At 39.8% G+C, this 24,457-nt stretch overlaps 1 protein-coding gene across 1 annotated transcript in view; it reads right to left on the bottom strand.

The window, feature by feature from the left end:
- Positions 1-224: 224 nt before the first annotated feature.
- Positions 225-24,457, bottom strand: part of LOC145391236 (uncharacterized) — a 90,506-nt gene continuing 66,273 nt past the window's right edge. The window contains exons 6-13 of the mRNA XM_080265911.1: positions 24,204-24,321; positions 22,625-22,735; positions 18,679-18,821; positions 9,128-9,257; positions 7,893-8,015; positions 6,786-6,896; positions 4,267-4,384; positions 225-2,439 (exon numbers count right to left, since the gene is read on the bottom strand). Coding sequence (XP_080122037.1) covers positions 225-2,439; positions 4,267-4,384; positions 6,786-6,896; positions 7,893-8,015; positions 9,128-9,257; positions 18,679-18,821; positions 22,625-22,735; positions 24,204-24,321 — 3,069 coding nt within the window. The remainder of the gene's footprint in view (positions 2,440-4,266; positions 4,385-6,785; positions 6,897-7,892; positions 8,016-9,127; positions 9,258-18,678; positions 18,822-22,624; positions 22,736-24,203; positions 24,322-24,457) is intronic.

Here is a 24,457-nt window from a genome sequence, read left to right on the forward strand (position 1 = left end):
TAAATATACTCAACAGAATGGTACTGCATAAGGTAATAGATGACTTGAGTTTAGATCCTACTAATATATCACTCAGTTGTCAGAACGTATTGTAGTAGAACATTTTGTTCTTTGTTCACAGTGGCACTGCACTGGTGAAGGGTCATTCCAAGATGGGTGAAGGACTGAGAATTTAGACACTGTTGAAATACTGTTCATTGGTCAGGAACATATTAGTGGAACATTCATCCTTTGTAAATGTTCTTAACAACACTGCACAGGAGAATGATGACCCCAAGTGTGGAAGCAAAGGACATTGAGAATGTAGATGCCACTGAAATATTACTTCCCTGGAGATACTGGTGTGTGCCATCTCCTTTGTGAATACCATCTTGAACATACTTACTCATTCCGTCTCTCATCTCATCATTGACAATACTGACCACCTCATATTGGTAGGTGCTTCCGTCCATCCCATGTATAATGTACTGTGGAATCTGACTCTCATTCAGCTCGGAATGAATGGCAATGAGTATAGTGAGGTTCTTCTGCCCATCCGGCATGTCTTTCCAGTTTGCCGGGTGGGTGGTAAGCGTGGGTTGTGAGTCCGTGGAGTCAGTTGAAGTTGTCATCTGATTTGTCGAAGTTGGGGTTTGATGAGTTGATTCTGAGACCTGAGTAGTAGATTCTTGGGTGCGAGTGGTGGTTGTTGTGGTTTGACGTGGTGATTCTTTGGTGTAATCGATTTGTGCTGGGGATGTTACAGGTGCCTTGCTGGTGGTACTGTATTCTGTGTCTGGTGAAGGTGTTTCTACGCTGCTCTTGGAGGTGCTGTGGTCTGTGTCTGAGGCAGGAGTGACAGAGGAAGAGTGCAGGATGACTGTAGATTCGGTGAAGGAAGAGTGTAGGTCAGTTTCTGGTTCAGTGGAGAAAGAAATAGGGGCAATTTCTGTGATCAAGGGAGAGGTAGGGTTGAATGCTGATTCAGTTGAGGAAGAGGGAGACTTTCCAATTCCATTTTCATCTACAGCCTTATCATCGAGCATGGAATGAGTCAGTTGGCTATCCAGAATATTGTAGGATTCAGTACTTCTCCCCACCTCCGATATATTAGCTGTGTTGGTACTGATTCTTGTAGTGGGACTGAATATTGAAGTCTTATTGCTGTCGATACTGATGCTCTCAGCATTAGATGGTGTTACATTGGAAGACACGACAGTAGTAGTAGATGGGCTGGTGGCCACAATCGAATAAGCATCACTGGCTAATGTATCATCACTCCAGAATTCATCTCCTTCCTCATAGTCCTCACCCTCGTTAATATTGATTGTGATTTGAGATGTGTTAGTTTCGGCCACTGATGGTGTTACTGAGCTCACACTATCACTGACTTCACTAGATTCGTCCAGGTAGTAAAAGTAATCAGTGTAGTCAGGTGTAAGAGTTGACTCAGGAATGGAATCAGGATCAAATGATTGTTCAGTTCCTGGTACTTGAGTAGCCACATGTGTGTCTAGGGTTTCAGTGTGATTTCGGACCAGACCTACATCCTCACTGCTTGACAGGTTGAGATGTTGTCCCCTTATATCCTTATACGAGGGATCCTCCACTATAATCTCGACACTGACATCTGCACCATCGAGAATATCATCAGTCTGATCCAAGGTGTTGATATCAGTTTCCTCTTTACGCTCAACAATGTATTCATCAACTAACTCATTCGGTGTTTCAGTTGATGCTGTGATAGAGGGAGTAAAGAAAATTTCAGTTCTGACGTCATTGTTTGAATTGCCTCGTTCAGAAGTGGTCTCCATATAACTAGTTGTAGCTGAAGTTACTGTATCAGGAGCAATGGAGTCTTCTATACTCTTGCTAGTGATGACTCGCTCAATGCCTGAATCAACATAATTATCACTGCATTTGCCATCACCACACATCTGATACTCGTAATCAGTGTGGGGGTTTGAGAAGTAACTTTCGTTAAAGTCCTCTGGTGCATCATCTTTGTCTGAGCCATATGAAGGCTGCCAGACACCAGTAGCCTCAGTGGATGTAGACTGACAGTGTTGTGGCATTTCATCCTCTCCATCAGCACAGTCCTTGATACTATTACAGAGGTAGGTCCGGTGGATGCACTCTCCACTCCCACATTGGAACTGTTCATCGCTGCAGGAACTCAGATTTTCCTGACCTCTCCGATTTTCCAGATCTATCAGATTTTCCTGATTTTCACTTGAATTTTCTTGACATGGAGGTGGACGCACATCCTTTGCAGAGTCTCGTAGGTTCACAACGGAACTGAACGCAGAGCAGAAGGCGGGTTCCTCATCCTCTGCAGCGGGGCAGTCTGGTACTCCGTCACACAGGCGATGATGGGGCACACATCGGTTACCCTCCAGACACCGTAGTTCCCTCGCTCCGCAGGATCGACGACCACACACACTCCCAGACTCATCCCATCTGTGGCACAAACGATAAGAGCTGTTACTTTTGTTGGCCAGATGCATCACACATCCCTGATAGCAGACTCGCCTTCAAATGGAATACTCCAAGACACAATGTGTGATAAAAGTGACACAATACCCTTAGTTGCTTTCTTCATGCCCCCCCTCCCCCCACACGCACACGCCAGACCCGACAATAAATGGATTTTTTCATAACGCAGTCTGGTTTTGCATTTGAATTTCCTCCGCCATATGTATTTTGTTGCTTTCAGCAGCTCTTTCATAACTTCTAAATACCTTCCACATCGCTTATCAGTATGTCACTGACAAACTCCTCTGCTGTGTGACTACTTGTTTATATTCCCATTACTATTTATAAGGAAAAGTCTAAGCCACGGACTTCCCTTTCTAAATCCACCATATTTTTTGTTTTCTCGTCTGTAATCTTCACCTTAACAGTCACACTTCTAGCACACACTTCCTGCCACACTGTATTGGTTGATGCACCTACACGCCTGTTCAGCCTACCACCCTTTCTCCTACGTCACCGATAATTTGTGTCTCCAAGTCGTCCGGCACTCTTCCTTGCATCCATGCAATTTTATGATTTGTCAGTGACCAGTCCATTGAGTTTAGAGACGAGAAAAGACAGTGAGAGGGAAAAGACAGTAGGAGCTGGAGGGAGGGGATGGAAGCAGAGAAGACTGGGAGAGATGGAGAGAGAATAAACAGTGAGGGAGGAGGGTGGGAGAGCGCTAGAGTCTGTAGTTAGAACACAGCAACACCGCACCTATCGTTTGACCTTGATCTTTGTTTGGTCTGGACGAAAATCGAATCTTATATTCCCGAACTTATACATAGTGTTTGAACTAGTTTAACCCAAACTGAATGAGACGCTGGTGAGATATTTGCACTGAAATCATGAGAGAAGGACTGGAAAAGAGAGCTGGAGGGTTAAGGCAGTGAGAGGGCGGGAGGGAGAAGATAGAGGGTTAAGGCAGTGAGAGGGCGGGAGGGAGAGAAGATAGAAAATAAGGGAGGAGATACAAGGAGAGTGGGAGAGAAGACCGAGTAGAGAGCCGGGGGTAGAGAAGGCAATGAGAAGAGGGGAGGGAGATTTTGCGACAGACAATCGGAGAGCATACAATGATTTCACAGAAGAATAGAATAACTGAAGAAGAATGAGAAGGAAACACTGTAATTCACCGGGTCGGTCAGGATCACGTGATGGTTGTGATCAGCATTTTACCCTCCCGGCAGAGAGCTGAGAGCTCGTCCGATCTAAGGGCAAAACCTTGACCTTCACACACGCACGCCCATCCTCTTGCTCAAGGGAGACAGTGACCACCCGCTTCGTCAGTGAAACTTTTGGCATCCCGAGAAAGGCGCCAACCCCCGTCTTAGCAGATGCTAGGCGAGAGTGATACCACTGATCCGGCGAGCGGTGTGTGTGTGTGTGTGTAATTCACCGGGTCGGTCAGGATCACTTGATGGTCGTGATCGTCAGCTTTTACCCTCCCGGAAGGGAGCTGAGAGCTCATATAATCCGATCTAAGGGCAAGGCTGTGACCTTCACACACGCACACACCCGTCCCCTTGCTCCAGGGGGACAGTAACCACCCACTTCGTCAGTGAAACTTCGACCTGAGCGAGGTGCGAACTCCCGTCTACCAGATGGCAAGCGAGAACGTTACCACTGCACCAGCGAGCGGTGTGTGTGTGTGTGTGTGTGTGTGTGTGTGTGTGTGTGTGTGTGTGTGTGTGTGGAGGGAGAGAGAGAGGAAAGAAGAAAACACTAAAAGTGTGTGTTATAGTACAGGTGAATGAGGGAATATTGCCTTACCCATCTGGACAATGTTGTACCCCATCACATGTCGCATTGTGAGGTATACATCCACCACCCCGGGGACACGCCACCTCTCCTGCACCACACTCAGGACATGCATATTCGTCGTCACCATCTGAAACACAACCAGTCCCAGTATAATTATACGCATGCGCACGTCCCAGTATAAACGCAAAAGCACGCAAAATCAGTAACTTAATAAAACTTGACAACTTTTTCTTAAGATCGTTTGTGTATGCTTTTAATCAAACTCTGTTATAATGCTATTGCAAAACACCGGTCTGCCTGCGGAGCAAATAGGTAAGCAACTTCAGTGGGGCCGTCCTACAGGTACAGTACAGTACATACCATAGAGGTAGGATTAGGGTAGAGTCGGCGGGAGAAGGCTCCGGTGAAGCCAGAGAAGTCAAACGGCCATATTGGTCAAGTCAAGAGGTCACGGCAACACCTACTTGACGAAGAAGATTGCTGTGCACTCCCACCTCTATGGCTGTGCCCATAGAGGTAACAGTCCTAATCCTACCTCCGTGGGTGTGGCCATGAGATTATTAAGCCTTTAATACCTCCAGCTGTGTGTCCACCTGGTATTCCTCAGTGAGAATGCCAGAAACAAAGTAGACTTCATTCTACCTCTGGTTTTAGTTGTAGTTCAGCTGTGGGTGTGAGACGTTCTGTCCTAAGTTGTAACTCACCATCAAATAACCTAAGACTCCAAAAATGCCCACCATCTGTGCCGCATTTGGGTGTAAAGAAAGAGGAGATAAGAAATCTGACCCATCCATTACATTTCACCGGTGAGTATCTTTAGAGTGAATTATAATTTGTAAGTGTACATTATGTATATGACTGGAGTTAGTAAAGTCAAGCTGAATATTATATATAATAATGGATATATTCATAATGTGCTGATGTATATTATTTTAAATCTATCTGTCTTCCATCCTTCATTTTACAATATGTTCTTAAATGCTTCCTTTTTTTTCATTCATTAACTACTTTCTTTTCTCCTTCCATTCATAACCTACTTTCTTCCTCATTTTTTCTGTTTGCAACTAAGAAAACACTCGCGCCTGGTCACCGGAACCAAGTCAGACAGCTGTCAAAGGGGTCGCCGCCATGTTGGTCGAGTCAGGTCTGTCGGCCTCACTCTGACCAATCCGTGGTTAATCCCTTATGCCGCCTCTACCTACACCTACCTCTATGGTACATACAGTACACTGTAAGATATGGCGTCCCCATGTGGAAGACAGCGCCTCATCAAGGTCCTTCCCATGACGAGGTGTGAGGAAATATGAGGTTTGGCTCCCGGGTGGACGCCGCAGCTGCTCCACCGAGGGTACACAACGCCACCGCGTGTAGGCTTCTCGTCAGTGCCTCGTAACTCATTACATCGAGCACTTCATACCCATAATGAAGTGAATAATACCGTTAAAAACAAAGACTACCCGACAATAAACCAGTCATAAGGAGAACAGATTATTGCAAGAATGAAAATACTTTATGAATACGGATAAGCAATAAACGGGTGTGTGATAAATGATCAGTCGGTTTAATGAATTACGTGATGTTATTATGTTTATTCAGCATTAACTTACGACATCTGTTGGATTGCATAGATACTCCTCTTTATGTGGGAAAATTTTAATAGTGTAATGTACTGATGTGACTTGTTGCTGTTGTCGTATGATTTTTAGTTCTTTCACTTTAACTTGGTTGAAATTGTCGACTTTGCCCCTATATTTCCCGTAGTTCGGTGGCTGAATGAAGCAATACTACGGCCCTATTCTTTCTATAGCACTTTATCCTGACGCGCTACTTTCTTGTGTTAATCTCTCGTTACAGCCCCGTGTTAATCTCGTTTTACAGCTCCGTGTTAATCTCTTGTTACAGCTTTGTGTTAATTTCTTGTCACAGCTTCGTGTTAATCTCTCGTTACAGCCCCGTGTTCATGTCTCGTTACAGTTTCGTGTTAATGTCTTGTTACAGTTTCGTGTTCATCTCTTGTTACGGTTTCGTGTTAATATCTTGTTACAGTTTCGTGTTAATGTCTTGTTACAGTTTCGTGTTCATGTCTTGTTACAGTTTCGTGTTCATGTCTTGTTACAGTTTCGTGTTCATGTCTTGTTACAGTTTCGTGTTCATGTCTTGTTACAGTTTCGTGTTCATCTCTTGTTACAGTTTCGTGTTCATATCTTGTTACAGTTTCGTGTTCATATCTTGTTACAGTTTCGTGTTCATCTCTTGTTACAGCTTCATGTTAATCTCTTGCAACAACTGTGTTAATCTCCCGTTACAGCTTCGTATTAATCTTGTGAGAACCGCGTGTTAATCTCATTAGTTTGGTGTTAATCTCTTTCTACAACACGGTGTTAATCTCTTGTTACAGTTCCGTGTTAATCTCACGTTACAACACAGCATTCTGTATGGAGAAAGGTCAGTTTTAGCCCAAGTTGAAATGAAGGGAATAAAATAGAGCACTGCATGTATTTACACACGGCTATGACATTTTTACCTACCTTTACAATCCCGGTGACCGTCACATCGCCACGCCCCTGCGATACAAGCGTCGTCATAGCAACGGAACCCTGTACACGGCGTCTTCTCACACCCTACCTCGTCAGCGCCGTCTGCAGGGGAAGGGGTCAGTGTAGCGTTATTAGGGGCTGCATTCTCAGTGACATGGGAGACTTCGTTGCACCTTTTCCGTACTGATTTATTTTGCATATTACACCTTGATATTCTCGTATGTTATTTTAGATGCCGACCTGGTATGCATCCGTAACATAGAGGGTGCTGAGGTGCCATGTGTTGAATAAGTCGCTAAGAAAGAGATGCTAGAAATCTCCACAGCACTTGAAATACGACTTTGTTTTGCTACTTAATTGCCTTTGTTGTGACCATTTATGCTGCTTTATTTATTTATTTATTTTCGTGATTATGACTGCTACTTTCGTTTATTAAGTAGTTGCATGTGACAGTACAGTATTATGAAATAAAGTTATAGCCATCTTTAAAAATTATATGCTGGATTTTGTTTGGTATCTATCTTGGACTGCACTGTTTTTATTGGCTCGTGTGTGTGTGTGTGTGTGTGTGTGTGTGTGTGTGTAATATTCTCACGTCCCGCACTATTATTCTGTGTTGTCCTGTATTGCCTTTTTTTTCTTTTTTGCTTTTTTATTTTGGTGTTGCAGTGTATATAGTATTCAGTTTGTGGTTTATTCTGAAACAGTGCTTTTCTTGTGTTGCATTTGCTGCTTTGAATTGTGTTCCCTAGTGAAGAAGTTGGATGTGTTTGGGGTTTTAATTTGGTAAAGGCATCAGAAGTATTTTACCAACTGAGTTTTTAGCCTGATTGTTTTGTTTTTTTCTTTTTTATTCTTTGCTCCTTCCCCTCTTTCTCTACCTATATCCGTACCCATCTATCCTTTCCGTCTTTTTTCTCTTCTTATATCAGTACCAATCAATCTATCTACTTATCTGTCTATCTATCCATCTGTCTCCAATACATGTTTCCCGTTACAAAATTCTCCACTGCTTCTCAAACTCCTCTCCACTTTCACGGCCCTCCTTTCTCGTGCATAATGGTGTTAATGAGACCCACCTGGACGTAACATAAATACCTGGGCAGTCTGGAGCACCGTCACAGATCCAGTACGGCGACACACAGCGTTCGGCTCCTGGACAGCGCACTTGTAAGCCGGAATAGCACTCACTCACACCGTCAGTCGTTAGCCCCCCACCAGCTACAGGGAGGAGTGGAAAAATTAACTCTAGGGAGGTGGAGGCCAAGGATGAGATGGAGGGATGGAGTGGAGAGGTATTTGAGAGAAGGGGGTGTGAGCTGGGAGCAGGGCAGTGAAATGGAGGGGGACAAGGCGACATGGAGGCGATTTGTTTGTGACCACCCATTACAGGATTAAGACGTCTGGCAATAGATAGATAGTCAATTCACAACATAAAGAATTAGAAAAAAAGAAATAACGCACATTATGTTTACCGCACGAAAAATAAAGTAAAACACACACACACACACACACACACACACACACACACACACACACACAGTTAAAAATATAACGTACTTTTTGTCTGTTGCACAGTGAATAAGAAAAAAAAAATCACATTCGGTTAACCGCGGCAAGAACTGAAAGAAATAAAGTGTGGTCAGATTGGAGGGTTGATTTGACTAGTAACCAGGGAGACTCACTGATATGCAACCCCAGCTTAATTTTCAAGTAGTGAGAGTGGCCCCATTGGCTCGGATGAAAACAGACCAACGGTAAACCAGGCCATATCCATTGCATCCATTCAGCTTTTTTTTTTTTTTTTTTTCGAAATTAGGAAAATTGGAACTTTGTATAGTTTGGGAGTTTCAGATGTGTTTGAATTAGGTGGCATTTGATTGGCTTATTATTTTTATTATTATTATTATTATTATTATTATTATTATTATTAGTAATATTTGCTACCTCCATTTTATTATTATTATTATTATTATTATTATTTGCTGCCTTCAGACGATTTTATTCAGCTCACGAAAGGACTGTAGCAGCTGAAGAGATAGTGAAGGCTGTCTAACCCTTCCAGTTAAAGTCTCTCTTGGGATGAATGAAATCGTCTGGCGTGACAAGAAATATAGTAATACGTCCAGGGGTTGTCTCGTGCAGTTGATAGTTAAATCTCTCTCTCTCTCTCTCATACTTCACTGACAACTATTAACCTTTTTTATTATTTTTTCTTTTTAATTAATTTCAGTAAAGAAGCAGCGACCAGAGATGAACCTACCAACACTGATTCTGCCAACTCTGATCCTACCAACACTGATCCTACCAACACAATCTACCACTGTACCTACCGACGTGCAGAGCCCCAGCGTGGAGTGAGAATGAGAGTGTTGGTCCGGGTTGGTCAGTGGGCATTAGCGCTTCGAGCGTGACCTTGTATACCGTGTCCAGCTGCAGCCCTCCCAGTGTCGCCTCGCACCCCTGCAGTTTAACAGGTGGGTTGGTAGAGATAGTTTCATTAGAGCCAGCTTGATAAACTTAACAGAGCCAGTTTCATTAGAGATAGTTTCATTAGAGCCAGCTTGATAAACTTAACAGAGCCAGTTTCATTAGAGATAGTTTCATTAGAGCCAACTTGATTGGAGACTGATTAGAGCAAGTATCATTAGAGTTTCATTAGAGCCAGCTTGATAGACTTATTAGAGCCAGTTTCATTAGAGAGTTTGATTAGGCTTGATGGACTTATTAGAGCCAGTTTCATTAGAGATAGTTTAATTAGAGCCAGCTTGATAGACTTATTAGAGTCAGTATGATCAGAGATAGTTTCATTAGAGTCAGCTTGATTGGAGACTGATTAGAGCCAGTTTAATTAGAGATAGTTTGATTAGAGACTTATTAGAGCCAGTTTCATTAGAGATGGATTAGAGCCAGTTTCATTAGAGATAGTGTGATTAGAGCCAGTTTCATTAGAGATAGTTTGATTTGAGAGAGTGATTAAAGCCAGTTTCATTAGAGACAGTGTGATTAGAGCCAGTTTCATTAGAGATGGATTAGAGCCCGTTTTATTAGAGGGGGTTTAATTAGAGCCAGTTTCATTAGAGATAGTGTGATTAGAGCCAGTTTCATTAAAGATAGTGTGATTAGAGCCAGTTTCATTAGAGAAAGTTTGATTAGAGCCAGGTTCATAAGAGAGTGTGTGATTAGAGATAGTGTGAATAGAGCCAGTTTCATCAGAGATAGTGTGATTAGAGCCAATTTCATTAGAGACTGATTAGAGCCAGTTTCATTAGAGGTAGTTTGATTAGAGCCAGTTTCATTAGAGATAGTGTGTAATTAGAGCCAGTTTCATTAGAGATAGTGTAATTAGAGCCAGTTTCATTAGAGATAGTGTGTGATTAGAGCCAGTTTCATTAGAGATAGTGTAATTAGAGCCAGTTTCATTAGAGATAGTGTGTGATTAGAGCCAGTTTCATTAGAGATAGTGTGTGATTAGAGCCAGTTTCATTAGAGATAGTGTAATTAGAGCCAGTTTCATTAGAGATAGTGTAATTAGAGCCAGGTTCACAAAAGGCGTCCGTCACCAGCACCATTGAATAATTAAAGATACCATTGAATAATTGAAGACATATACAGTAGTGATGGAAAGGTTATAAATGTACAAAATACCAAGTTCTAGTGAAATACCATAAAATCAAACCGCCACTGAACACGAGCGTTGGCGCCAAATTTGAAAGGTTACGCTGGGACGATGGAAATGAATTGTATCTCTACCTCACATCGCTTTTATCTAGCACAGGCGGGCATAAAAATTCGCTTAATATTTCACCTCTCGTCACCTTCCCCTGCTGGCTAAAATTCGACGCTTATATACTCTTTGCATTATTACAATGGGTATTTTCTTTGATATGATGCGTCAGGGTGGAAAGTGACGGACGTGCCCTAAGTGGGAAGTAGACGCAGTGGAATAGTAGACCGACTTTTGAGCATGACTGTTCAATCCCACGCTGCATGCTTATCTTTTTCTTTTATTTCTTTTATACTGCACAGCCTGGTGACTTGTTTCCACCCTTCCAGTCCGAGGATTTTTAAACAATAATCGTAAGACACTTATTATTACCTCCGCCAAGGAGGTTGTTTTCACCCGTGTCCGTTTGTTTGTTTGTTTTTTTGTTTGGTTTGTGAGTAAGATTACACAAAACTACTGGACGGACTTCCACGAAACTTGGTAGAAGAATGGGCCTTGGCCCAGAATACACTCCATTAAATTTTGGTGCGGATCCGGATAATGGTGTGGATCCAAGAAATTTTTTTTCACTTTCTTTAACATTGCGAGACTGGGCGTTTTTCGACATTTTCGTAAATTTCTCTGAATATTGCATGGATCTTAAAAAAAAAAAAAAAAAAAATATTTAGAATGGTATCTACGAATGTGTACAGTTTGGCGCGGATCCATATAAAATTCCGGATCTAGCGGATTTAAATATGCTTTTATAAGGGGGCTGTTGGGCCTTGGCGGAGGTATGCGCTCTACTGAGTGCAGTTTTAGTTGTTGTTGTTGTTGTTGTTATTTGTGCTGTAATCGTTGTAAAATTAAATTATTCTCTCTCTCTCTCTCTCTCTCGTGTGTGTGTGTGTGTGTGTGTGTGTGTGTGTGTTCTTACCTTACCTAATTGTTCTTACCTAATTGTATCTTTACAGGAATGAGTCAAGCTCGTACTGTCCCGTGTCTTAAACCATATTTATCGTACATATCCTTAAATTTGTGAATTGTTTTGGCACACACTATTTCATTCGGTAGTGCATTCCATTGATCAATTGCTCTGTTTGGGAAAGTGAATTTCCTTGCGTCTTTATCCTCTCTCTTCTTATGCGGTTTTTTGCAGTGTCCTCTTGCTGATGCTTCTCCATATGTTAAGTATTCATTTATGTCTATTTTCTCCTTCCCTGATATGCACTTATATAGCATTATCATGTCACCTCTTTTCCTTCTCTCCTGTAGTGTTGGTAGATTCAGTTTATTTAGCCTTTCTTCGTAGCTTAGGTCCTGTAGCGGCCCTTTGAACTTTTTCAATCTTGTCTATGTGCTTTTTGAGATGAGGACTCCAGACTACTGATGCATATTCCAGGGTTGGTCTAATGAATGATGTTATTATCCTTCTTAGCATGTCTTCATTTATGTATGTGAATGCTATTCTCATATTTGCAAGCAGTGTATACATGTTCCGTACCTTCTCGCTGATGTGGTCAGCCGGAGATAGTCTGTTATTGATAATCACACCTAGGTCTTTCTCTCTTTCTGATGTGTATAGGGTTTTATTCCCTAACTTATAATCCCAATCAGGTCTTTTTCCACTTTTACCAAACTTGATTGGATGACACTTGTCCACATTGAATTCCATTTGCCATGTACTACTCCATTCATGAAGTTTATTTAATTCTTCTTGTAGCTCTTTACAAGAGTCTGTGTTAGTAATTCTCTTTTGTATTTTTGCATCATCTGCAAACATATTCAGATAGCTCTCATTTCCATTGTTACTGTTTGTATCATTTATATACACTAAAAACATGATTGGTGCCAGCACTGAACCCTGTGGTACTCCACTAGTCACTTCTTTCCATGATGAGTAGTTTCCTCTTAGTACTGTCCGCATTTCTCTTTTTATGAGAAAGTCTTGCATCCAACAAAACAGTTTGCCTCGAATTCCTCCTTGATGGTACAGCTTCCATAAAAGTCTTTGGTGTGGTACTGTGTCAAAAGCTTTCTTGAAATCTAAATAGATACTGTCCACCCATCCTTCCCTTTCCTGTATTGTGTTTGTTACTCTGTCATAGTAGCTCAGCAGATTAGTAACACATGATTTTCCTTTTCTGAAACCAAACTGTCTTTCTGTTATCATACTGTGTTCTTCTAGATGATTTACCCAAGCTTTTCTTATAAGCTTTTCTAATACCTTGCTTACAACACTGGTTAGTGATACTGGTCGGTAGTTAAGTGGATTTTGTCTATTTCCTTTCTTTAATGAAGGGGACAATATTTGCTTTTTTCCAAAAATCAGGTAGTTTACCTTGACTCAAGGATTTCTTGAAAATTAAAAATAATGGTTTACTTAACTCCTTTGCACATTCTCGTAGTACCCAACATGCAATTTCATCAGGACCACTTGCTTTTCCTCTGTCTAATCTACTTAACTCCTCCTGTATTACTTTTTCTGCTATTTGTATATCTGGTAGTATGTGTGGACATGCATGCTCCACATAGTCCCTCTCAAAAATTTTTTCTTCTGTAAAAACTAATTGGAAATTCTTATTTAGTGCTTCACAAATATCTTTCTCTTGTGTATAAGTGATTCCCTCGTCCGTAATGGATTGTCTTATATCTTTTACTTTGGTTTTGCTTCTGATATAGCTGTAAAACAGCTTTGGTTGATCACTACTTTTATTTATTATATCCTCCTCAAACTGTTTTTGGGCTTCCCTCCTTATTCTTGTATAGTCGTTTCTTGCCTGTTTGTAATTATTATACGCCCTTTCACTATTGTGTCTTCTGTATCTATTCCACAACAAATCTCTTCTTTCTTTTGATTTTTTACATTCTGTATTGAACCATTTCTGTATTTTCTTATCAGCTTCTTTGTGCTATGGGATGTACTTCTGGACTCCTATTTCATAAAATTCACAGAATTTTTTATATACAGCATTTAAATCTTGTCCTCTAAACTCATTTTCCCAATCAACTTCTAAGAAATACTTCTTTAGGTCTTGATAATTTCCCTTTTTATAGTTTAGGCTCTTTTTGTAACTGACATTGCTGTTAACTATGTCATGCTATCCTGAAGTTATAATTTAGTACTGCATGATCGCTTTTGCCGAGTGGAGGGTGATATATTAAATTGTCAATATCATTTTCTTGCCTAGTAAATATTAGATCTAGCAATGAAGGTACATCAAGTCCTCTTTTTCTGGTGGTTTCCCTCACATGTTGCGTTAGGAAAAACTCTTGCACGAGATCCAGGAGCTTTTGGTCCCAACAGCTTTTTTGGCTAATTATATCTAGAGTATTCCAATTTATATTTGTATTAAAATCCCCAGTTAGTATAATTCTTTCCGATTTCTCTTCCATTTTATGTAGTAATGATCTTAACCTCTGAACTGTACTCTCTGCCAGGTCCTCATATTCATCTCTTTCCCATGTGTTTGATCTGGGTGGCATGTACAAATTGGCTACAATTACTTTCCCTTCAGATGTGTTGATCTCTACTGCAATCAGTTCTACTTGTGATGGTATATCTAGTTTTATTTTATTGACTTTTAGATTTTTCTTAGTTAATATTATAATTCCTCTTCCTTTTTTTAAATTTCTGTCTCTTCTCCATATATTGTATTCCTCTAAGTTTAGTATGTCATTGGATATCCTTGGTGTTAATTTTGTTTGTTAGGCATATTATTTCTGGTTCATTTTCTCTGATGTAATCATTCATCTCTAGTAATTTAGATACCATTCCATCCACATTTGAGTATATCAAATTTATCATCTTGTTTATATACTTGTCATGACATGGTTTTACTACCTTCCTCCTTTTTATTCCATCCTGTTTGTGTACCACTTTCGTACCTGCAATCCTATTACTTTGTAAAAAAAATTCTTCTTCTCCTCTTCTGATCTTCCCTCATTTTTTGTTTTTGCTTCCTCCCTTTTCTCTTTCAGTAATTCCAGTTCCTCTTGTGTTAGGCATCTTTTTATCCATACATTTTTGAACTCCTCTTTTTCCATAAGATTCTTTGCATTTTTTAGTATCTCTTCCACAGTGTTTACACTCTGGAAAGTCACCTTTAGAGGTCTTGTCCTGCTTTTCTCGTATTTCCCTAACCTTTTGTGTTCCTCTATGTCTTTACTACAGATTTCCTCTGATACTTCTTTCAGTAAGCTCATTACATTTGCCATCTCCTTTTTGTCTCTTGTGATCTTGTTTTTTACTTTTTCCTCTTCTGTACCAGTGATTACTATAGATTTGTTTATATCTACTGAATCTCTGACTAACTTTGGATTGTTTTGGATTATTCTTTTCACTTCCTGTTTAATGCTTTTTTCCTCCACCCTTGTTTCTAAGTCTTTCTTTACTTTCACCATTTCAGCATACGTGGTTTCCACATCATTTTTGTAGCTTTGCACAGCTTCATTCACCTGTGTTATCTTCTCCTCAATATCACTGCTCTGGTCTGTAAGACTGCTTACTTGCCTAATTGTCTCTGCGTCATTTTTGAACTCTTCCATAACACTCTCGTGATTGACTACTGTACTTGCCATTTCACTCATTTTCTTCCTAAGTGTACTCAGTTCCACTGTTAGTTCACTGATGGTTGTGTCTTTCTTGTTGGCCTCCCTTCCTAGTTTTTCTACTTCTTCCTTTTGCAAGTGCATCTGCTTCTTTATTTCATCAATTTCATTTTTGAAAGCCATTTCTAGTTTGTGTACACGTTCAACCAGTCTATTGTGAGTCTCCACTTCAACCAGTTCTTGGTAGAAATCATCATTTTGCTTTCTACCTTTATCCCTTTTCTTTTCCAAATTTGCTTTACTAAAGTATGTATCCATTTTGCAATACTAAAGTACAGAGTATGTACTTACATTCCCCGTGCTGCTGTAGTCTAAACAATCCTCAGATGACTGAGCACATTCTTTCGTCTTGGTTCTCTTTTCTGTTTGAACAAGTCTTGTTTAAACTTATTATTTTTTTCTTTTAATAATGAAAAATCATTTAGTCTAACCTGGTACAGAGCTTGACTCACACAAAGATACTAATTTAGGTATATAATGCCACTGGCCGTGTTGGTTCGGTAAGGAGCTCCGATGTCGCACGTCTGCCTCGATTGACTCCCTCTGTGTGTGTGTGTACATTCTGGTAAATTCCTATGTAAATGTTCCAGTAATACTTTTGAAGCCAACACCACCGTGAAATATTATGAGGCCTTTCACATAATTTATCCTTTATGCATGTATTAACTCAGGGACGTATATCTTATTATTAATGCCGTCATACCATTTCATTTAACTAAGGAAATAATTTTGATAGTAATTTCAAAGCCGTTTTGTTGTCATGCATCCCGTCACTACAAGGGTGTTCCCATAACATTAATGAAGTAGTGGGCTGCAGCGAGAATAAAGTTTAATAATAAGTCGCCGGATTTAGAGGATTAGTAGCCTATTCACTCGTATTAATTTTCCTTCAGTGTATGGTAGGTGTCTGATAAACCTAAATGCATAAACATACACACAGCAAAAGCTAAAGAAATTTTGTGAATGCCGTCCCGCTACCAAAACATACTTCGCCATAAAAATCATCTCCGAAAATACAGTATGACAAAACCGCACGAGTCTAAAATGAAGCCAACCACAACACCTCAAAAATATCGGATAAAAAAACTAAAACTAAACATAAAGAGAGGACACTGGGGTAAAAATTAGCCCAAAAAAGCTAATATATGCAAGGGGAGCAAAGGAGAAATAGTTGAATCAGAAAATGTAATTTCTAACAGACGCGCGACGCGGGAAAACAAACGGGCTGGAGGGGAGACTCGTAAAAATGCCGCCGAGGGGCTGAAATTTGAATAACGGCGCGTAGGAGGGAGACTAGCCGTTGAGCCTGTGTGAAGATAGATTGAAGCCAAAGTATGTCTTTAATTTTGTCTGGAATTTTGCTTTTCCATGCTTATTTTGGTCCGTCTTTTTACTGGTTACCAAAGTTTTGATAAACGGTTTGGTTCTGTAAAGTTTAGACTCTCTCTCTCTCTCTCTCTCTCTCTCACTTGTTTTTGTCTATTCCCTCCGCCACAAGGGATGTATTCTCGATAGTAAGGCACATTATGCATTTCTTAAGCGATTTATTTTTGTTTTTCACATCATTATCCCCGTATACATATATAACTCATAACAACACACTAGAGTTGAAACAATATTGTAGTAATACTCCAGGTTCATTCTACCTGAACCTAGTGGACTGCAGGTCGAAGTTTCCCTCTCGCAGTGGACCATCGTCCTTTCGGAAGAGAGGGAGTTTAAAATTTGATGTTTATGTTATCGGGCAGCGGAGTCGACCGGTTATATCAGTGCTACTGTGAGAAGGAGCGTTTCTTCAGCATCATAATATTAAAGATGACATGAAAAGCTAGTAACGAAGAAGTGGCAGCACCATAATATTAAAGATGACGTGGAAAAACTAGTAACAAAGAAGTGGCAGTGAGCGTCCACCTAGCGAGAACGCTCTCCAGCACTTCGTTACTATTTTCTCCAACACCGTAATATTAATGATGACTTGGGGGGGGGAAAACTAGTAACGAAGAAGTGCAAGGTAGCGTCCTCCGTCAGCGAGAAAACGGCCCCAGTTCTCATAAGGATTTTATTGGAAACGCGTCTCTCGTAAAGTGAGCCAGAGGCCTATTGTTTGAAATGGCGCTGCTTTATCACCACTTGGCTTCTCTTGCTTCCTGCCTTCCTTGTGTTGGTGGCGGGGAAAAGGTGTTGTTTTGTATTGGTTGTTTGTTATTGTTTTCATCCCTGCTTTTGTTTGTTTGTGTGTGTGTGTGTGTGTGTGTGTGTGTGTGTGTGTGTGTGTGTGTGTGGTGAAAAGTATTATTTTTTGTACAATGTGTTATTGTCTGTTTGGTCTCGTTGTTGTAGTAGCTGTTGTAGGTGTGTGGTAGTTGTAGTTGTTGGTGGTGGTGGTCCCAGGCTGAATTGTGTTTATCCTACAGTCTACCATTTTCCTTTTGGGGGAGTAGGGAGGGAGTTGAGGGACGTTTGAATAACCGGACAACTCCACCAGCCGGCTTGACGGATGCCATCGCGTGAAGGCGTCCCTCATTAGTTTACCATTATTATTCCGGGTATTTATTTATTCATTCATTTATTCATATTTATTTGTGTTTTTATCTATTTAGTCACCGTTGTTGGTACTGAAAAAGAAGCATTTTTTCTTTGTTCTAGAGTATTAAGGAGTCTAGTCTGGTTGTGTAGCTAAAAATGTACTGCATCACGTTAGCCTAGCTTGGGGACACGCTCTCTCTCACTCACTGGTTGGAAGCACAATAGCTTTTAAGATATTTACTATTTTACGGAAAGGTTTTTGTATACCTTATGACCGTTAAGATTTTTCCTTTTTAACTATTTTACCGTAAGAGTAGTGATATTTGTACTTCAAGATTTTTGTTTAGTAATTTATGTTTCTTGTACGACTTTCGCTATTTCCATTTTTTTTTACCTATTCAATAAGTATTTTACTGTATATTTTTGGTTTACAATTCGATTTCTTGAACACTAGTATACTATTTTTGCTGATTATCATAAGATTTTTTGTTTCGGTGTTACAGTACAATTTTTGCTATTTGATAATTTTGTTGTTGTTTACTGTAAGACTTTATCAATTTAGGTTTTTTTGTTGTTGCTGTTGCTGTAAGAGTTTTACTGTTTACTGTCAGATTTTTTTTTTTTGCTATTTACCGTAAGATTTCTTATTTACTGAAGGATTTAGTTTTTGCTATTTACTGTAAGATTTCGCTATTACCTTAAGATTTTTTGCTATTTATTGCAAGTCTTGCTATTTACTGTATTTTTTTCTTGCTATTTACGGTAAGATTATTGGCTAAATAAATATTTATTGTAAGATTTTTGCTATTTACCGTAATTTTATTTGCTATTTACTGTAAGTTTTTTTTTCGCCATTGTAAGAGTTTTGCTATTTACTTTTAAGATTTTTTATATTTAATATTCTGTGCTATTTGGTGTAACATTTTCACTATTTTACAGTAAGAATTTTTTGTGCTCTACTATAAAATTTGATTTTTGCTATTTACATCAGGGTTTGTGCTCTATTTCCATAAGTATTTTGATATTTTGTTCTATCCTTACCATATTCTTGTCAGTGGTGGAGGTGGTGACTTGGGCCACGAGGTGCTTGTGGTCCCACGCCTTTAGACGGTAGCCCAGCGGTGTCCCTGTGCCTCCGCCCCCTGCCGCACCGTGATTCAAGCCCACACCACCATTACCATCACCTGTAAGGGATATGGATGCAGGTGAGAATGAAGGTAGGGAAGGTGAAATTCTTGTGTTATGTATTTAGGTGATGTATTGAAGTCTGTTTTCTTTGTATGGTTTGTTCGTTTGTGCATTCTCTCTTTTTTTTTTTTTTTTTGTATCCTACCCCACCCCATCTCTTAGGTGTGAATTAAGAGTTCGGAGGATGATGATGGGATGATGATTAACTCTATTTTGTTATTATTTAAGTGTTATATATATGTATAATTATTTACTGTAGTTAGTTATTACTGAGTTCTCGTTCTGCCGGATTGTTAGCTGTTGTTAGTGATGTGTGTTTCGTCGTATGTCTGTTATTTACTGAACTACTATATACCACAAGTGCATAAACTATTTAGGTGTTTTTAATGTTAACAGGTGTATAACTGAGAGAAAGAGATGTATAGAAGTAAGGAGTCTAAGGTATTAAGAGTGAATGGAAATAGAAGTTGAATTTAAATTTATCAGTACCGGCCAATAACCCATACTGGAGCCTGCACCACCACCACCACCAGCATTATCACCACCACCACCACCAGCATTATCACCACCACCACCACCACCACCACCACCGTCACTAGTAGTTTTAGATACTGTGAGATTAAGGCGTCTGGCAATAGATATAGAGAGTGAATTAGTGGGGGTTGTGTGTTTTATTGTTGTTATTATAATTATTATTATTATTATTATTATTATTTTTATTATTATTATTATTTGTGGTAGGTGGGGGGGCTCACCATCCACTCACTCGATGTAGTGCTGCTGTCGGGTGTCTGCCCTTTCCTCTCCACCATCCTTCTTTCCTTCCATCCTCTTCTGTCTTACTTTCCTTCATTCTATCCTTGTCCTTCTGCCTACGGGTAAGTTTACACTCCCTCCTGTCTTTCTTTCCTTCATTCTTTCCTCTTCCTTCTGCTTGTGGGTGACTCTACACTGAGTGACAAGCCAAATGGTTTCTTGTACACCAGGAAACCATTTACTACGCTGGGTGGTAACCATATAACCAGATTTTGGCACCTGGTGGTTTAGTGGGTAATTATTGCGCTCCAGTCAGTTTGGGCCGGTGAAGGTTTATATCCAAGGGACGGTTGGGGTTTATTGCCCACGTAATGCCACTCAGGGATGAGTGAGGCTGGTCACTCATCTTAAATGTTGGTACCAACTGCCTAGCCCCGGGCTCCTACGCTCCTCATGGGGCAATGTAGGATTGGATGATAGATATTATTATTATTATTATTACTATTACACTTCCTCTTCTTCCTATCTTTCCTTCATTTTTTCCTCTTCCTTCTGCCTGTGGGTGACTCTACACTGAGTGACAAGCCAAATGATTTCTTGTACACCAGGAAACAATTTAGTACGCTGGGTGGTAACCATACAACCAAATTATGGCGCCTGGTGGTTTAGTGGGTAATTAAGGTGCTTCAGTCGGATTGAGCCTGTAGAGGTTTATATCAAAGGGACGGTTGGGGTTTATTGCCCACGTAATGCCACTCAGGAATGAGTGAGGCTGGTCACTCATCTTAAATGTCAGAGCCATCTTGCCTAGCCCCGGGCTTCTACGCTCCAGGGGCAACGTAGGATTAGATGATGGATGGATACATGGATTATTATTATGTTTATCTTTGTTCTTATATTCTCTCTTTGTATTCATTGGTATGTTTATTAATGCCTGACGTGTCATTACTCGTTATTATTTACTGTACACCTTATTTAGTACTGTTGTAGGCTATTTTAATTTGACTTAACAACTGTACCAAGACTGCAGCCACAACCACCACCACCACCACCACCATCAGTATCATCATCATTATCATCATCGTCATCATGTCACCACCACCACCATCATCAATCATTATCATCATCTTCATCACCACCACCGCCACCGCCACCATCATCATTACCATCATCATATCATCATCACTACTACCACCACCACCACCACCACCATCATCATCATCACCATCACCACCACCACCATCATCATCATCATCATATCATCATCATCATCACCACCACCACCACCATCATCATCATCATCATCATCATCACCACCACCACCACCATCATCAGTATCATCATCATCACCACCACCACCATCATCAGGATCATCATCACCACCACCACCATCATCAGGATCATCATCATCACCACCACCACCACCACCACCATCATCATCATCATCATCATCTTCATCACCACCACCACCAGCATCGTTCTTCACCTCCACCTTGTCATTCAGCTTCATCCCTAAAGGAATTCGACATTACAGTATGTAAGAGTGAATGCAGGCAGTTGTTTGTAGTGTCAGTTTAGTTACGATGCCTGTTTATATGACCATTTACCATTTTGGAGGTGGTTTGCTGCTACAAGGTGATATTTGGTTGTATAGTCATCACATGCAACCTCTTGGGCACGTAGATCTCTCTCTCTCACATTATTCTTTCCATTTAACGATTTGATTCACCTTATAATACTTTTTGAACAGGAGGGGTTAGATGAAGCATTAAGAAATACCTAGAGTTTGAGAGAGAGGGTGTGTGAGCTGGGAGGAAGGGCAGTGAAATGGCGGGGGACAGGGCGACATGGAGGCGATTTTTTAGTGGCCACCCCTTACGGGATTAAGGCGTCTGGCAATAGATAGAGAGCATGAGACAATTATATAATGATTTGTTAGAAGCAGGAATAAACGGAAAATAACCCGAAATTCCAGGGTTTAAGGCATGAAGAAGAAGTTCAAATAAATAGTCGTTGGTTTAATTCTGCCAGTCGTTGCCAGTAACTCTTGAGGGATACTGTATTTAACGATTTGTGGCTAGGTAATTTTTCTCTCCATATAAACCCTTTAGCTTCGGCGCGGGTATACCTTGTGCGGTGATTTACGTAGGAGAGGGTTTGTGTGTTGATATGATGATGATGATGATGAACGTGAGTGTTGATGATGATGAACGGGACTGTTGATGATGATGATGAATGGGAATGTTCATGATGATGGTGAATGGGAGTGTTGATGATGATGATGATGATGTACGGGAATGTTGATGATGATGATGATGATGAACGGGAATGTTGTTGTTGCTGTTGATGATGATGATGATGTACGGGAATGTTGATGATGATGATGATGATGATGTACGGGAATGATGATGATGATGATGATGATGTACGGGAATGTTGATGATGATGATGATGATGATGAACGGGAATGTTGTTGTTGTTGATGATGATGATGATGATGATGAACGGGAATGTTGTTGTTGTTGATGATGATGATGAACGGAAATGTTGATGACGATAATGATGAACGGGAATGTTGATGATTATAATGATTTTTGTGATGATGGTAGTGGTGACTATTTATACTGATAATAGTGATGGTGGAGATGATGTTGATTATGTTGGTGGTGGTGGTGATGATGATGATGATGGTTGTGGTGAATACAGTAATAATAACAGTAATGACGTTTAATAGGTAATGTTAATGATGTTTATGGTGAATGATGATAATGACGGTAGTAATGATGGTGATGCTTGATAGTTATTGATGATGATGATGATGGTTATGCGGAGTTACAATACTGATGATAATGATGGTAATAGCACTTAAACAACTAATAATGATGAGAATAATAGGTAATACTGATAATGCTGTTGGTGTTGATGATGATGATGAGACTCTTATTGATGATACTGGTACTCTTGTTGATGATATAATGAATTACAGTATTGACGATGATGGTGACAATTCCTTACTCCACACACTACCACAACAGACACCAACCCAGGATAAACGGTGTGTGAGACCATCGCAGTCTGACGGCCACAGTGATATCATCCAAGTCACCAACACTGCTCACTTCAGGCCCATTCACTCGCTCGCCCAAACCCAGACCTGCAAGAAACGTGATTTGTGTTTAGACCTTGCTACGGGTTGTTTAAGGTAGGTGGGCTCTCTCTCACTCTCTCTGGCTTTTGAAGATTGATATTTTTGAGATGGTTTGATTTGGAGACATTATTGTATTTTCAGTATACATAATATTTTTAGTTATTTTTTTCAAGACTTTCATTGTTTTTTTTTTTCCGGCATGCTATTTTGAGACTGATTTTTTTTATTAGTCTCTCTCTCTCTCTCTCTCTCTCTCTCTTTGAGGTGCTGTGAGGTTTGATTTGGTTGATATTTTATAACATCAATTTTAGATATATGCTTTTTTTTTTTTAAGGTTCATTTCTTTTTATATACTTTTTTGGGGAGGGGATATCAGTATTACAGGTAGGTATGCTTTGTTTTACCATTGTTTTATATATGCTTTTTCAGGATTAATTTTTAAGATTGGCCTTTTTTTTCGTACTTATATTTTCTTTCATGGTGTGGAGATTGTACCGTATGTTCAGTTTCTTTCTTGTGTCCTTCTTCCAGACATATTTTAATTTGATGCACCTCTTTCATTTCTCTACCAGTTCACTTCAGGTTTTGTATAGTTGTTCCTTCGCAGAGAAGCCCTGATCTGTTCTCCAGTTTATGGATTCCTGGATTTTTGAATTTTTTTTGGGGGGTCAAATCAAACTACACAAAAATCCATATTTACTGAAATGTGACAACTCGAATCCGTAGAGTTTATTATCTTTTGTGAGGAGAAGTAGGAACAGTAATTTCTTTGAGTGGTAGGGATTTTTTAAACAATTATGCATTCCATGGTGAATGTTGGTAATCATTCATTTTAGTGTTTTTTTTTTTTACGTCCCATATTCGATGACTGATTTTCCAGAGACACAGAGCTGAAAATTTTTTTTAAACCAGAATTTAAGGTTTGTGTGCCTTTTTAAACTTTTTCTAAATGTTGTTTTAAGGAAAACGTTTTGATAAGTTTTAGTGATTCTTTCCGTAAGATAATTTTTGAAATTATATTCCAAAGTTTTGGATATTTTTTCATGATTGATTTTTGGACGTGCGTTTTTTAAGACTGATCATTGTTTAATCTTGCATTTTTGAGGCTGTTTGAAGATTTTTTATTCGCTTTGGGGAGAATTTTGTTTTTAAATTTTTTACATATTTTTTCGACAGACATGTAGAGATTCACATTTTTATTATTACAAAGAAATTTAAGTGTTATAAAAAAAGAGAACGATTTATGTTTTCTACAGATACTTATTGAATGTGGACATTTTAGAGAGTCGCTTTTAGACTGATTTTTAGACGTACTTATTGTTCAGGCTGATTATTACTTTTTTTTTTTTTTGCTGTTCTTGTTCATGTATTCTGTAAAACATCATGTATTATTGGAACGTAGGGTGATGATTTTTTTTTTTAATGTAATGATGTGTGAATAGTGAGTGTAATTCTCTCTCTCTCTCTCACCCACCTAAATGCAGCGTGGGTGATGTGATGGTAAAGTTGAGCAGTGTGTAGGGCCAGTGATGCCTCCCTACCATGGCCACCAAACGACCGGAGTAACTCTTGTTGGATGTCAGGCCCTCGAACTGCAAAGACACGCGTAAATGAAGAGACAGACGGAGATTATAGCGGGTTGGATTATAGGAGAGATTACAGCTGGTGGTAGGAGTTATAGGATAGATTTTAGTGGGTTGTGGGAGTTATAGGAGAGATTATAGTGAG

Source organism: Coenobita brevimanus, chromosome 17 (assembly GCF_032717465.1).
Source record: "Coenobita brevimanus isolate Jiangsu-jjx chromosome 17, ASM3271746v2, whole genome shotgun sequence".
NCBI classification, from domain to species: Eukaryota; Metazoa; Arthropoda; class Malacostraca; order Decapoda; family Coenobitidae; genus Coenobita; species Coenobita brevimanus.